This window comes from Engystomops pustulosus, chromosome 3, assembly GCF_040894005.1.
Source record: "Engystomops pustulosus chromosome 3, aEngPut4.maternal, whole genome shotgun sequence".
In the NCBI taxonomy this organism is placed as follows: Eukaryota; Metazoa; Chordata; class Amphibia; order Anura; family Leptodactylidae; genus Engystomops; species Engystomops pustulosus.
The window spans coordinates 189,205,217-189,221,864 of NC_092413.1; the positions used below are offsets into that span (position 1 = coordinate 189,205,217).

The 16,648-nt window shown below is 45.1% G+C and overlaps 1 protein-coding gene across 1 annotated transcript in view; it reads left to right on the forward strand.

The window, feature by feature from the left end:
* The first annotated feature begins 302 nt into the window (after positions 1-302).
* The window catches only part of LOC140122493 (serotransferrin-B-like), a 29,948-nt gene continuing 13,602 nt past the window's right edge, over positions 303-16,648 (forward strand). The window contains exons 1-7 of the mRNA XM_072143422.1: positions 303-437; positions 3,051-3,214; positions 4,240-4,348; positions 4,517-4,693; positions 5,153-5,291; positions 5,401-5,456; positions 13,790-13,953. Of these exons, the coding sequence (XP_071999523.1) occupies positions 392-437; positions 3,051-3,214; positions 4,240-4,348; positions 4,517-4,693; positions 5,153-5,291; positions 5,401-5,456; positions 13,790-13,953 (855 nt within the window). The 5' untranslated portion in view covers positions 303-391. The remainder of the gene's footprint in view (positions 438-3,050; positions 3,215-4,239; positions 4,349-4,516; positions 4,694-5,152; positions 5,292-5,400; positions 5,457-13,789; positions 13,954-16,648) is intronic.

A 16,648-nucleotide genomic window follows, 5' to 3' on the forward strand; every position in this document is an offset into this window, starting at 1 on the left:
GTGGGAGTGTCCCTTTAAACATAGCAGAACATGTGTCACTTGTTTTGTGACATATTGGAGGGATACCTGATGCAGAGAGTGTGAGAGAGAAAAGTGCAATGTCCCGAATTCTACATCTCCTTACCGGTAAAAGGGTTATTTCGACTCCATCCAGATGGCCCGTTAGACCAAACATTGATTTTTGCCAGCAATTCTTATTTCCAGCTTAAATGAATGAACCCATTCAGAGCCACTTGAGAGGAAGCCGAGGTGGGTGTAATATTGAGAAATATTATGTGATGTTAACCCTGCTGTGAGGAAACATCTGCACACAGGGGCTCATGTGTCCTTATAAATGACAGCGTTCTCCCAGTAGGAAGAACATTCTCCTTCTAGCCCCTAGAGACTGTGGATGATGGCTCCTTACTTCCATGTGGTTCTATGCCTCAATATATTAGGTAAGAAAAAGGATCAACTAACCTGATAAATGTAAGTGTTCCTATCATGTTTACCTAATCTACAAGGAAAACCGATCATATCAATGTCAAGGATGAATAAGGCATTTAGGGCTCATGAGGGGTGCAGGTTATACCTGTCTACTGTGAATGGATATTGAATCATTGTACCTATACATCTATGACTTCTGCCTGGGATATTAATAATGGGATTCCAGTTGAGTAATGTATTACATAATTGTAGCCATAGATTTGCTTAGTAAGTTTCGTGAAGGAAGTCATGGTAACTTCTAGATAATGTGTGCTTTTACTTATGAAGAAGGCAACATTTTGAGCTGTAAGTAGATTTCATCATGAAATAAGCAGCATAGAAGAAAACATTGATCTGCTAGAGAAGCTTTCACATTACTCTTCCTAATCTTTAGATAAATTAGTATGAAGACCTCAGCTACCTAGATCTGGGAGACCCACTTCTCTTCTCCTCAACACAGACTCAGCAATATTGGTAATTAAAGGGGATCACATACAAGAGAAGATAACACATCTATACAGAACACAGTCATTACATCACTACTGACAATAGATGATGTCACAGCTTATCTCCTCCTCCTCCCTGTACAATGACCTCTATATAGATAACACTAACCCATCATTACATCACTACTGACAATAGATGATGTCACAGCTTATCTCCTCCTCCTCCCTGTACAATGACCTCTATATAGATAACACTGACCCATCATTACATCACTACTGACAATAGATGATGTCACAGCTTATCTCCTCCCCCTCCCTGCACAATGACCTCTATGTAGATAACACTAACCCATTATTACATCACTACTGACAATAGATGATTTCACAGCTTATTTCCTCCTCCATCCCTGTACAATGACCTCTATATAGATAACACTGAACCATCATTACATCACTACTGACAATAGATGATGTCACAGCTTATCTCCTCCCCTCCCTGTACAATGACCTCTATATAGATAACACTGACCCATCATTACATCTCCATTGACAATAGATGATGTCACAGCTTATCTCCTCCCCCTCCCTGTACAGTAACCTCTATATAGATAACACTGACCCATCATTACATCACTACTGACAATAGATGATGTCACAGCTTATCTCCTCCCCTCCCTGTACAATGACCTCTATATAGATAACACTGACCCATAATTACATCACTACTGACAATAGATGATGTCACAGCTTATCTCCTCTTCCCTGTACAATGGCCTCTATATAGATAACACTGACCCATCATTACATCACTACTGACAATAGATGATGTCACAGCTTATCTCCTCCCCTCCCTGTACAATGACCTCTATATAGATAACACTGACCCATCATTGTATCACTACTGACAATAGATGATGTCACAGCTTATCTCCTCCCCCTCCCTGTACAATGCCCTCTATATAGATTACACTGACCCATCATTACATCACTACTGACAATAGATGATGTCACAGCTTATCTCCTCCTCCTCCCTGTACAATGACCTCTATATAGATAACACTGACCCATCATTACATCACTACTGACGATAGATGATGTCACAGCTTATGTCCTCCCCCTCCCTGCACAGTGCATTTGTAGAAAACGTTCTTATAGACTCAGTGGTCCAGATTTATCAATATTGAGGCAAGCTGCAGTAAATGTAGTTTTCCTCACGAATGTGCTGGGTGCGGCAGATTATTCAATGCTGGCACACAGTCATCAATTATCTGGCGCCCCTGCACTGCTTGGGGTGGTTGCACCATTTTCTTTTTGGTGCACCTTTAACATACAGCGTGTGACACAATTCTGTCAAGTAGCTGGATTAAATATGTCTAAAATTTTCTGTCTGTCTTGCCGGACACAGTGCAGCCAAAGCCCAAAACTGGTGCAGACACTGTAAACACATGGGCCAGCCCCACAGACCTTCTTTTCAGTGCAAAGCCAGACAGAAAACTGGCGCAGCCTCAAAAATAGATCTTGGCCACCGAGTCAGCTTCAACTTTCCATTTAAGATAAAAAAGGGAACTCTTTCCCGAGCCTCGCCTCGCAGTGAGTGCAAAGGGTGGGAAGGCCGGATAGTCAACAAAATAGAGAAGTTAGAGTTATGTTCAACGAGGATTCGGAGCTGCCGCGATTCGTGCATCCAATCTCCTGCATGTGTCGCTTCCCCCGCTGAGGTCCGCCGGAGATCACCACACCGGTGCATGTGAGTGCTGATCTTGCGACACAACTCTGCGGTTTGTCCGAATCAGTTGGGTTTTCCGCCGGCCACGGCCCCCGATTTATGTGTGGCATGCAAGCCGGCGCTGATGCGGCACAATCCACTCGCTTGCGCCAAAAACCAATTCAGGGCAAATCGGAAAAATTCACGAAACCCCACGGAATTGCGTCCAACAGACCCTCAGTAAATGTGCCCCAGTGTGCGGTGAGCACATCACATCTCACAGCACAGTGACTGTGTAGATCCTATTCCTGCCTGTTTTGTGGCACATGAGGTCTTAGAAAACCCCTTTCATTAGCGCGAGAAGATCTTGTCTTGTGCTTGTTGTTGATATATGTTAGCATTACAGAAATGAATGTTACCTTTCTATCTCTCAGGCTTTTGTCTAGCTGTACCTAAATCAAGAAATATCCGCTGGTGTCTAACATCGGAAAGTGAATACAAAAAGTGTAGTAATTTGGCAAGATCTTGTAAGAGCGCGGATATTCCCCTCATCTGTGTAAAGAGATCCAGTGTTGAAGATTGTTTCATTGCTATTCATGTAAGTTTTGTGATTAGGGGACCGCACACATTGCACCATGGTTGAATGGGAAGCCTCGAAATTGGTTAACAAAACTCAAGGCTCCCCCCTTAAGGGACCAGAATTTTATATATATCGTAATTTATATGAATAAAGATAAAGATTTTTCTGCATTCAAGACACAGATTTTCTTTGGAAAGACACTCTTATGATGCAGGACATTTGATACGTGTCCCAGGAGCTGACATTTTCCCTTAAATTCAATGATATGTGTATACATTATATTATATGACCTTTAGTATCATCCCCCATGTAAGGTGCACCAGCCTTGGGGCAAGTATCTCTCCTCAGGCACCATCAACTGTGTCAGGATCAGTGGTAGTCGAGACAGGTGGCACAGGATCGGAGTCGGGTACGTAGTGGTAGGTCAGGACAGGCAGCACGGGATGGAAGTCAATAATGGAACCGGGGTCACAAAGGGAATTTAGAACCCCAGCAAATCGCATGAAATAGCTTTCTCCGAGGCACTAGGCACAAAGATCTGGCGGGGAATGCTTCGAGAGGCTGTTTTTTATGCAATTTCCTGGGGATGGCCAGCATCAACGGTGTACTGGCCCTTTAAATCTTCATTCACCCTAGGAGGGGGGAAAGAGGACAGGTAAGTTGCGCAAGTGTGGCGCCGGCAGGCAGCGAGTGGCACAGGTGAGCCAGCAACCAGCGATATGGGTCTCGGGAGCACCCGTGACAAATTGCAGGAAGGTGGGGGCTGCATTAGCAGGTCCTAATAGTTACAAATAGAGTCTCTTCTTGGCAGATATCAGCATGTGCGTGAGAAACTGAATGGGAAACCCACTGACTAAAAAAATAACATGATATATTACTATTGAATAGATCTGAAGGGGGGGGGGGGGTTATAGTTTGCCACAGGCAGCAGAGAGTTTAGGTTCACCCCTAGCCAAGTAGCAGTTAAGGGAACATTTTTTGTGCCTGGATGATATCTTCACAGTCTTTTTACTATAATCAAATAAATGCATGACATCTTGCAGGATGGAGATGCAGACGCCACAACTGTGGATAGTGGGAATGTCTATAAAGCATCCTTGCACCCCTACAACTTGAAACCAATCATGGCAGAAAGCTACGGCACTCAGAAAGGTACAGAATTACTACATTAAGCATCTGTATAAGATCAGACCAAAAGTCAAATTTTATTCTAAAAACAGCACCACATTGGTGCAGCTCAGCCGCATTTAACAAAAATATTGATAACAATTTTTTGTTATTATTAACAAAAAGTGACCCTAATTACCTTTGGTCTTGCAGAAACTTGCACCTATGCAGTGGCAGTAGTAAAAAAATCAACTACTTTCAAGTTTGATGAGTTGAAGAACAAGAGATCTTGTCAGCCTGGAGTAGGACATATGGCTGGATGGTACTCACCTCTGAGGACGCTCCATGAGAAGAAGCTACTAAACTGGACAGTGGCGGAAACAGAAAGGGGTAAATGTGCAATTCTACATTCAATAGTTTAGGAGTGCCGGAAATTGTTGTGTACAGCAGCCAGGTATCTCCCATTCACTGCCTATGAAAGCGCCAGAGATAGCTGACATGAGTGGAGCTGCAGGAAATGCTCGACCGGCTGCTCCACCCATTAGTGAGGATGGACCGCCCATTCTCCAGACCACCAGGTGTCGGTTCTAGTGATCGGTGATGTCCTTCTTGTTGGACTCTCACCTATGAGCTTGTTATCCCCTATGCTGAGAAAAGGGGATAACTTAAAAACATGGAACAACCCCTTTAATAGAAATTTTAAAAAATGTAATATTATTTTTATTTTTTAATATTGTATTATTCCTTAATATTCATAATATTTTTCTTTTTCATTGTCTTCTAAATGTTACAATCATAAAGACATTTGAATAGTTATAATTTTATTTTTATGATTTTCCTGGTTTACAGCCATCTCAAAGTATTTCTCGGCAAGTTGTGTCCCGGGAGCCATTGAGCCAAACCTGTGTAAGCAATGTACAGGACGGGGAAGCAATAAGTGCAAGCTCAGCAGTGATGAACCTTACTTCAACTCTGACGGAGCATTGAAGTAGGTACAAGGCAGCCCCAGCCAGACTGAACTATACTCTACCTGTAAGTATTGCTATATCCTCGGGTAGGGAAATAACCCATTCTCCCATCATTTCTGTTCTGTACAGATGTCTGAGAGATAACAAGGGCGATGTAGCTTTTACCTCACACACGGCAGTACCAGGTAATAAAAGCATACCATACACATACAGTACAAATATCACACAAATGAAAATCGTAAAAAAAATTTCTTTAAATTTAATAATAATATAGAATTTTAAATGGTTTTTGTAAGTCAGTGGTTCTCAACCTGTGGGTCGCGACCCGGCGGGGGTCGAACGATCAAAACACAGGGGTCGCCTAAAGCCATCGGAGCCACAATTTTATTGGATTTTTTGGCACAAATGCAATATTCTTGTATATGGTTTGGGGTCACCGCAACATGAGGAACTGTATTGCGCGGTCACAGCATTAGAAAGGTTGAGAACCACTGTTGTAAGTAATTACAATACAAAAAAGAAAGAATGCTATGTGTCATAATGCTAAGCATAAGGCTAAGGCTAAGCAATGAGTAATATTGTGTATATATATGTATATATATATACATTTTCAATGTTTAATTTTAGTTTTAGTAGTCCAGTGGGATGTCCTAATCAGTTACTGATGGCTGCAAAGTGATAGAATACAGACAGTAACTGGATAACACTGACCACTAATTCCAGAATGAGAAGATGTTGAAAACTTTTTCTATAAATCTATATATAATCGTCTCTATAACATGACGCTCTATAATATGCTTACTGCATATAGCAGTGATGGCGAACCTTTTAGAGACCGAGTGCCCAAACCACAACAAAGACCCACTTATTTATCGCAAAGTGCCAGCACAGAAATGTAATATGTGATTTATACTCCCTGCTCTGTCACAGCTTTCATTGATATCAGCACCCTGAGGACACAAATAAAGCAGAAAATAGGAGAAATTTGGATGATCATTGTAGCTTCCCTCCAGGGTTCCATAAACAGGAAGAATTGTCAGTGTCGGAGCAGGAGCTACAATGATAATCCAGATCTGTCCACACCTTCCCACTCCTCCAGCAGTCCCAGGTAGAGCTGTCACTTTAAAATAGCAAGTCCTGGGCTGTCTGGGACTGCAGGAAGATACCTGGAGTCATCTCTGGTGATGGCTTGAGTGCCCACAGAAAGGGCTCCGAGTGCCACCTCTGGCACCAGTGCCATAGGTTAGCCACCACTGGCATATAGGATGCTATGTACAATCTGCTCAGCTCCTCCTGCTCTATAACATGCTGCCTGCAGATAGGACACTATGTACAATCTGCTCAGCTCCTCCTGCTCTATAACATGCTGCCTGCAGATAGGACACTATGTACAATCTGCTCAGCTGCTCCTGCTCTATAACATGCTGCCTGCAGATAGGACACTATGTACAATCTCCTCAGCACCTCCTGCTCTATAACATGCTGCCTGCAGATAGGACACTATGTACAATCTCCTCAGCATCTCCTGTTTTGTAACACACTGCCGGCAGATAGGACACTATGTACAATCTGCTCAGCTCCCCCTGCTCTATAACATGCTGCCTGCAGATAGGACACTATGTACAATCTGCTCAGCTCCCCCTGCTCTATAACATGCTGCCTGCAGATAGGACACTATGTACAAGCTGCTCAGCTCCTCCTGCTCTATAACATGCTGCCTGCAGATAGGACACTACGTACAATCTCCTCAGCACCTCCTGCTCTATAACATACTGCCTGCAGATAGGACACTATGTACAATCTGCTCAGCTCATCCTGCTCTATAACATGTTGCCTGCAGATAGGACACTATGTACAATCTCCTCAGCACCTCCTGCTCTATAACATACTGCCTGCAGATAGGACACTATGTACAATCTCCTCAGCACCTCCTGCTCTATAACATACTGCCTGCAGATAGGACACTATGCATAGCTCCCAACCGTCCAGATTTTGACGGGACTTTCCCGTTTTTCGTACCTTTGCCCCGCGTCACGGGCAGCTATGAGATTGTCACGGATTTTCCCCCCAGGTCCCGGCGCTGTGTCCGCATAGTAAATACTTTGAAAGTCTGAACTCACAGTACAGAATGGCTTCTACAGACATCGGGAGCTATTTATATAATTAAATTACATAAAGTTTTGGCCAGGCTGAGATTCGAACCTGGGACCTTGTGCACCATAGACAGGAGCTTAAAGGGAACCTACCACCACGAATCTACCTATAAAGGTAGATCGGGTGGTAGGTGGATGTATGGGACGTGAGGATAGCCCTTTTTAGAGCTAATCCTCACGTCCCCGCTAGCCTAGCATAAACTTTATTGCCCTAATATGTTAATTTAATTAAGCGGCTACCGGGGCGTGGAGTAGCCGGACACGAGGCTACACGGCGCGGCTACTCCACGCCCCAGTAGCTGCTTTCCCCCGCCTACCCTGTGATCTTCGGCGCGCAGCTCCTGGCAGCTGCGCGCCCTCGTCCGAGAAGCCGGAGTTCTGCGCATGCGCAGTAACTCCGGCCTCGTTCCCGAGATCGCGCATCTTGGCCGGAGTTACTGCGCATGCGCAGAACTCCGGCTTCTCGGACGAGGGCGCGCAGCTGCCAGGAGCTGCGCGCCGAAGATCACAGGGTAGGCGGGGGAAAGCAGCTACTGGGGCGTGGAGTAGCCGCGCCGTGTAGCCTCGTGTCCGGCTACTCCACGCCCCGGTAGCCGCTTAATTAAATTAACATATTAGGGCAATAAAGTTTATGCTAGGCTAGCGGGGACGTGAGGATTAGCTCTAAAAAGGGCTATCCTCACGTCCCATACATCCACCTACCACCCGATCTACCTTTATAGGTAGATTCGTGGTGGTAGGTGCCCTTTAACTAACTGAGCTATAAGCCCAGTGATACAGAGCTGGGGATTTCTGGTAACTAAGAAGTGTTATCTGCCATTTACACTGTGACACAGACTAATGCACTGATATATAGAGAGGGATCTTCTCAGAGATTATTATTGTAATTATTGAGACTATTATTATTATTATAAATTTTATTATTTTTATTATTATGGAGATGATTATTAATAATGGTAAAAATAATAATAATCATCTCAATAATAATAATAATAATAATAATCATCTCCATAATAATAATAATAGTCTCAATAATTACAATAATTTGAGAAGATCCCTCCCTATATACCAAGGCAGTATATAGTCATAGTTCATAGTTACCAAAATTCTCTACCTTGTTAATCACAGAGATTATAGCTCAGTGGGTTGAGGCGCTGTGTTATTATTGTACATGGACACTGCAGGTTCTGGGTTCAAATCCCAATGAGGATCATTTTTTTTTTTTTTATTGAGATGATTTTTATTATTTTAATATGGCTAAAATTTGGGGCGTGGCCAGGGAGTGATTGGGGGTGTGGCTTAGGGGGATCGCCGCGGCCGCCATTTTGTCCCTCTTTCCTTTTCACAAATGTTGGGAGGTATGCACTATGTACAATTGGCTCACATCTCTACTACGCTCTATAGCATTGCAGATTCCATTTAGTTGTATTTAGCCCTAATTATTCATGATAGAGTAATCTGTGTTTCAATTGAGTTTTTGGTCATAGTGATCTGATTTAATTTCATAAAGTGTGGTGAAAAGCCTTGCAGGTACTAAGGAAAGAGATGTCCAAAAAACAATGATACCATACCTCCCAACTTTTGTGGAGGAGAAAGAGGGACAAAATGGCGGCGCGCGAAGCGCGCCGCGGCGATTTTTTTACCCACAGAAGCCACACCCTAGCCACGCCCCCTAACCACACCCCCTGGCCACGCCACTGCTCATACCTTCAACGCATCCACTGGCACCAATGTATATTTATGTATATAATTGGGGGGCATATTCCACTCCCCCTAGACAACGAGCATGCCCTCCTAGACAACGAGCATGTCCTCCCCTAGACAACGAGCATGCCCCCCCCAGACAACGAGCATGTCCTCCCCTAGACAACGAGCATGTCCCCCCCAGACAACGGGCATGTCCGCCCCCAGACAACGAGCATGCCCCCCCCCTAGACAACGAGCATGTCCCCCCCAGACAACGAGCATGTCCCCCCCAGACAACGGGCATGTCCGCCCCCAGACAACGAGCATGCCCCCCCCTAGACAACGAGCATGTCCCCCCCAGACAACGAGCATGCCCCCCCTAGACAACAAGCATGCCCCCCCTAGACAACGAGCATGTCCCCTAGACAACGAGCATGCCCCCCCCTAGACAACGAGCATGTACCCCCCCCTAGACAACGAGCATGTACCCCCACCTAGACAACGAGAATGTACCCCCACCTAGACAACGACCATGTCCCCCCCTAGACAACGAGCATGTCCCCCCCCCCTAGACAACGAGCATGTCCCCCACCTAGACAACGAGCCTGTCCCCCCCTGTGGCTGCGTGCCCTTTTTTGTGTGTTTGTGTTATTTTTGTCTTCCAGGACCGTGCATGCTGTGGACTGCTTCGGATTCGAAGGATTACATCGATGACCGACAGTTCTAACAAATAAAATGGTCAACGAGGGTGTGTCTGCGTTTTTTGTTCAATAAAATTTTCTGAAAACGGTGTGATTATATATTTTTTTGTGACACTCTTCATAGTTTGCCGTAGTAGTGGTGCCGGCTAGGTGACGGTGCTCATTACTAAGGGCAGGCCTTAGTGTTTGCCTTAATTTTTTTGGCAAATTCACACTAACGCCCATACCATTACCCCGGTACCCACCGCCACCAGGGGTGCCGGGAAGAGCCGGGTACAAACCAGTACCTGACCGTCTATAGATGGTCAGGTAGTGGGGCGGCTGCAGGCTGTTATTGTTGCGCTGGAATAGCCCCCTAACAGTGACCTATCCCAGCTCAGTAATAGCAGGCTGCTGCTGCTTTTTTGTATCAGGCTGATTTGAAAAATAGGGGCACCCCATGCCGTTTTTTCTTCAAATTTTTGACAAAAATATGCGTGGGGTCCCCCCTTTAAAGGGGGCTCCCAGGCTGTTTCCCCCATTTTTACAAAAAAATGGGGGGGAAAAACGGCATGGGGTGCCCCCTATTGTTCAAATCAGCCAGATACAAAAAAGCAGCAGCAGCCTGCTATTACTGAGCTGGGATAGGCCACTGTTAGGGGGCTATTCCAGCGCAACAATAACAGCCTGCAGCCGCCCCACTACCTGACCATCTATAGACGGTCAGGTACTGGTTTGTACCCGGCTCTTCCCGGCACCCCTGGTGGCGGTGGGTACCGGGGTAATGGTATGGGCGTTAGTGTAAATTTGCCAAAAAAATTAAGGCAAACACTAAGGCCAGCCCTTAGTAATGAGCACCGTCACCTAGCCGGCACCACTACTATGGCAAACTATGAAGAGTGTCGCAAAAAAATAAATAATCACACCGTTTTCAGAAAATTGTATTGAACAAAAGACGCAGACACACCCTCGTTGACCATTTTATTTGTTAGAAATGTCGGTCATCGACGTAATCCTTCGAATCCGAAGCAGTCCACAGCAGGCACGGTCCTGGAAGACAAAAATAACACAAACACACAAAAAAGGGCACGCAGCCACAGGGGAGGACATGCTCGTTGTCTAGGGGTCAGGGGTAGACATGCTCGTTGTCTAGGGGTCAGGGGTGGACATGCTCGTTGTCTAAGGGGGGGGGGAAATGCTAGTTGTCTAGGGGGGGGACATGCTCGTTGTCTAGGAGTCGGGGGGAGACATGCTCGTTGTCTAGGGGGGGGAATGCTCGTTGTCTGGGGGGGGGGACATGCTCGTTGTCTAGGGGGGGGGCATGCTCGTTGTCTTGGGGGGGGACATGCTCGTTGTCTAGGGGTCAGGGGGAGACATGCTCGTTGTCTAGCAGGGGGAAATGCTCGTTGTCTAGGGGGGGAAATCCTCGTTGTCTAGGGGGGGGACATGCTCGTTGTCGCAGTAAAGGGGAGGGGTCCTATGGAGCGCAGTAAAGGGGAGGGGTCCTATGGAGCGCAGTAAAGGGGAGGGGTCCTATGGAGCGCAGTAAAGGGGAGGGGTCCTATGGAGCGCAGTAAAGGGGAGGGGTCCTATGGAGCGCAGTAAAGGGGAGGGGTCCTATGGAGCGCAGTAAAGGGGAGGGGTCCTATGGAGCGCAGTAAAGGGGAGGAGTCCTATTGAGCGCGCAGTGAAAGCCATAAAAAACACATTTGATATTTTCCTTCCCGCTTCCCAGTACAGGGCCTGGAATATTTAATACTGTCACTAGGAAGTATAATTTGTTACGCAGAAACAGGCCGCACACAGCTCTGTACGTGGAAAAATAAAAAAGTTATTGATTTTTGAAAGTGGGGAGTGAAATATGGAAACGCAAAAATCGCTCCGTCAGAGTAATGGAGCAGACGGCCGTGTATGACCATTCTGCTCCATTACTGTCATAGAGCGATGACATGGACCTTATGTGGACCCCAACAGACCCCTTGTTTTCATGATCTATGGGGGTCACATCACTGAAACCCCCACACATCAGCAGGTTAAGCCCTGTCCTATGGATAGGGCCTAACTTGTATTTGTGGGAAAACCCCATTAACCCCTTAACGCTCTGCGCCGTAGCTCTACGACGCAGAGAGTATAAAGGAGTGTATGAAGAGGGCTCACGGGCTGAGTCTTCTTCATACAAGGTGGGGGGTTTTGCATGTTGCAGAAAACCCCCACCGCTAATAACCGCAGTCGGTCATTGTCGCCGGCAAAGTCTTTTTTACGATCGCTGTGCCCCCGAACGTCATCGGGGGCGGCGATCGTTTGCCGTGGTAGCCTCGGGTCTTCTTTTGACACGAGGCTACATGGCTTCTGCAGGTTCGTTACAATGAGCCAGAAGTATTGCAGTATATGGTAGGAGCGATCTGACCATCTAGGGTTAATGTACCGTAGATGGTCTAAGAAATAGTGGAAAAAAAAGAAAAAACAGGTTTTAAAAATAAAAAAAATTTATAAAATATTAAAAATTCTAATCACCCCCCTTTCCATAGAACGGATATAAAACATAATAAACAGTAAAGATCACAGACATATTAGGTATCGCCGCGTCCCAAAATGCCCGATCTATCAAAATATAAAAACGGTTACGGGCGGCGGTGACCTCCGAGGCGGGAAATGGCGCCCAAATGTCCGAAATGCGACTTTTACACCTTTTTACATCACATAAAAAATGAAATTAAAAATGATCAAAATGTCGCACAGACCTCAAAATGGTAGCAATGAAAACGTCGGCTCATTTCGCCAAAAATGACCCCACCCCCAGCTCCGTGCACCGAAATATGAAAAAGTTATTAGCGTCAGAAGATGGCAAAAATTTTTTTTTTTTTTTTTTGCACACATGCGTTTAATTTTTGAAAATGTATTAAAACACAATAAAACCTATAAATCCGGTATCACCGCGATCGCACCAAACCAAAGAATAAAGCTGAGGTGTTATTTTGAGTGCACAGTCAAAGTCGAAAAAACTGAGCCCACAAGAACGTGACATGTGCGGTTTTTTAAAAAATTTTTTCCACATTTGGAATTTTTTGCAGCTTCGCAGTACACGGCATGTTAAAATAAATAACATTACGGGAAAGTAAAATTTGTTACGCACAAAATAAGCCCTCACACAGGTCTGTACACGGAAACATGAAAAAGTTATGGATTTTTGAAGTTGGAGAGCGAGAAATGAGAGAAAAACCCTGCGTCCTTAAGGGGTTAAGGGATTAAGTATATGGTACAATAAAAGCAGAATAGAAGGGCACTGGGGGGGTTAGGGGTGGGGGCAGGGGGTCTATGGAGGAAAGTGAAGTGTTTAACCCTTTGCTGCCTGCAGTCACTGTAGAGTACCTGTTATCACACTGCAGCAGCTGCACACACTCGGCTCTGCTTCATCAGACGAACTTCAGTGAGGAGCAGGAGGAGGTGGGGGCAGGGAGCTATTGATGTAGCAGAGCTGGAGAGCTCCTGCCTGCACGGAGGATGATCCCCTGGGGCTGCTGTGCAGGGGCAGTGCAGAGAACATGACACTCTGCACTGCTCCATCCATCCATCCATCCATGTGCCTGCAAGTGGCAGCCTGAGGACAGGGAGGGCTCTGCCTCCCAGGGGAGGGGATGGGGGAGGTGCCGGCTCTGCAGCAGACAGCCCGGGAGCTGGAGAGGAGGAGGACGCTGTACCCCGCCCCCTGGCTTCTCTGTATCCTGAGCAGGACGGGGGCGGGACTCGGGGGCGGGACTCGGGGGGGGGGGCGGGACTCGGGGGCGGGACAAAACGGAAAAATCCGTGAAACCGCAAAAAAAACGGGACTTTCACTTAACGGTCCGTGCAGGCGGGACAAGGGTTAAAAAACGGGACTGTCCCGCCCAAAACGGGACGGTTGGGAGGTATGATGATACGTGTGACCCAGTGTCCCTTAATACTGTACTCCAACTTGCAACACATATTTGGCAATAACCTTAGTAAAATCCTGTTTTTCAGTTGAACTAAAAAAGAATTTCCAGCTTCTGTGCCCTGACAACACCAGAAAGTCACTAGACCAATACCAACAGTGCAATCTGGCCCGTGTGCCAGTCAGTGCGGTGGTGACCAGGGGTGCTGGAGACAAGACCATGGATATTGTGGCCTTTTTCCAAAGTTCCCAGGTAAAAATAAAGTTAAATAGTTTCAAAGGTAAAATGGGATAGAAGAAAACTAAAAACGATTTGTGTAATTGAGTTATTTTTCTGTAGCACATGGATTTCTGTCGTCCCAAAACGCAGATATTTTTGCAATAAATCGCCGTTTTTTAAAATGGATTAATTTAAAGTGAACCTGTCACGAGGAATGTCATGTTTAGCTGGTGACAGGTTCCAAAAGCCTATGCTGTGCTGATTTTAAAATGCCTTCGTCAGCATTCTGAATCATTTCAGTAGTTTATATAAGTTTATTTCACATTACATGTCTCCCTGCCAGCAACATGTGGAGAGTCCTGGGGAGGGCAGCTGCACCCTGTGTATGCCTGTGTCTCCTCTCCTCCAAACACAAACCGCTCCCTCCCCCCTCCCTGTCATGTGCATTGAGCAGGCAGGGTAGGGAGGGGGATGGTGTGGAGGAAGAATGCATGAGGAGATATAGGGAAATATGTAAATAGGTTTTGCTACATAGGAAAAGGAAAACCACACTTCTTTTGATACCTTGTACGGACAGCCCCCTCACCACCAAGCATTAACCCCTTCGCGCTCCGCGGCGGATATATCCGCCACGGAGCGCAGTGACTTAGCGCTCAGTGGCGGATATATCCGCCACGGCTCCTATGCCGGCTCGGCTCTGGATCAGAGCCGAACCGGCATCGGGAAACACGGGGTGCCGGCTGTAACTAATAGCCGGCACCCCAGTGTAACACCCGCGATCGGAGTTGTCTCCGATCGCGGGTGCTTAACCCGTTAGATGCCGCGGTCAGCGCGACCGCGGCATCTAACAAGTATCTGGGGGGTCTTTCCCCCACGATCGGCCCCCCCGAACCGTTTTCGGGGGGCGCCGATCGTTGCTATAGTAACTCTGGGGTCCGATCTGGACCCCAGAGTTACCTGCAAGAATTGCCAGTAAGATGGCGTCTGTGACGTCATCTTACTGGCAAAGTGCCAGCCTATGCAAGTGCATAGGCTGACACTGATAATACTCTGCAATACATGAGTATTGCAGAATATTATCATGAAGAAGCAATCAGAAGATTGCTTCTTCATGTCCCATGGTATAAAAGTGAAAAAGTAAAAAAAAAAGTTATTCAATAAAAAAATAAAGTCATAAATCACTAAAAATGCCCCAAACCCCCAAAACATATAAAGAGACATATAACTCAAAAAAAAAGTCTAAATCATAACACAAACCCCACATATATAGTATCACCGCGTCCGTAACAACCCGTAGAATAAAAGTAAATCATTATTGAACCCCCACGATAAACGCCGTAAAAAAAAACTGTTATAAACCCTCCAAAAATTATGATTTTTACCTTTTCAATCCCACAAAAAATGATATAAAATGCGACCAAAAAACCATATGTACTCAGACATGATACTGGTGCAAAGTACAACATGTCCCGCAAAAAACAAGCCATCAACCAGCTCCGTAGCCAAAAACGTAACAAAGTTATGCCACTTGGAAGATGGCAATACAAAAATTATAGATTTTTCCCCACATTAGGGTTTTGTTTGACAAATTTAGTAAAACGTAAGAAAATATATTCATGTCTGGTATCCCCGTAATCGTATCAACCCATAGAATAAAGATAACATGACTATTAGTCTATACGGTGAACACCAAAAAAAAAAAAGTCAAAAATCCAGTACAGAATTGATGCTTTTCTACTCCTGCCCTCAAAAAAAGTTCCTAAATTTTCAACAATAGGTGATACCAACCCCAAAATGGTAACAATGGAAAAAGCATCTCATCCCGCAAAAAAAATGCCGTCACATGGCCCCAATAACGAAAAAGCGAAAATTTTATAGCCTTCAAAAGGGGCCAATGAGGAAACTAAATTCCTGGCAGCTGCAGCGCCCTCCTTCCCTTCTGCGCCTCGCTGTGCCCCCATAAAACAAGTAACGGCCACATGTGGGGGGTCTTTGTACTCAGGAGAAATTGCAGAACAAATTGTATGGTGGGTTTTCTCTTTTTATATTTTGGAAATGTGTAAATTTTGGTGCTAAATGAACGTATAAGGGAACAATATGACCATTCTAAATTTCACCTCCATTTTGATTCAATTACTATGAAGATCTCAAGGGGTTAACAATCTTCGTAAAAGCTGTTTCTGATAGCTTGAGGGGTGCAGATTTGAAAATGGGTTGGTTATATAGGGGGTTTTGATGCTAAATATGTAAAATTTCATTCAAAACTGTATTTATCCCCAAAATAGTCAATTCTGAAAATCCGGAAAAGCGATATTCTATTTGCAAGCCGCGTGACGTCAAAATAAATTATCCAGATATTTCAGAAATTATGAAAATGTAAAGTAGACAAATGGGAAATGTTATTCAGCAACTTATTTAGCTGGTAAATCTATCTGCCTGAAAACGTGATGATTTAGAATTTCGAAAATGGCAAATTTTTCAAAAAATTCATCACATTTTCTTTTTTTTGTAAATAAACGCAAAACTTATCTGCCAAAATTTACCACTAAAATGAAGTACAACATGTGGGGAAAAAACAATCTCAGAATCGTTTTGATAAGTAACAGTGTTCAAAAGTTATAACCATATAAAGCGAAGCAAGTCAGAATCCAAAAAATCGGGCTGAGCCATAAGCTGTAAAATGGCTGCGTCCTTAAGGGGTTAAAGCCAAACCAGTATATCTATTCCA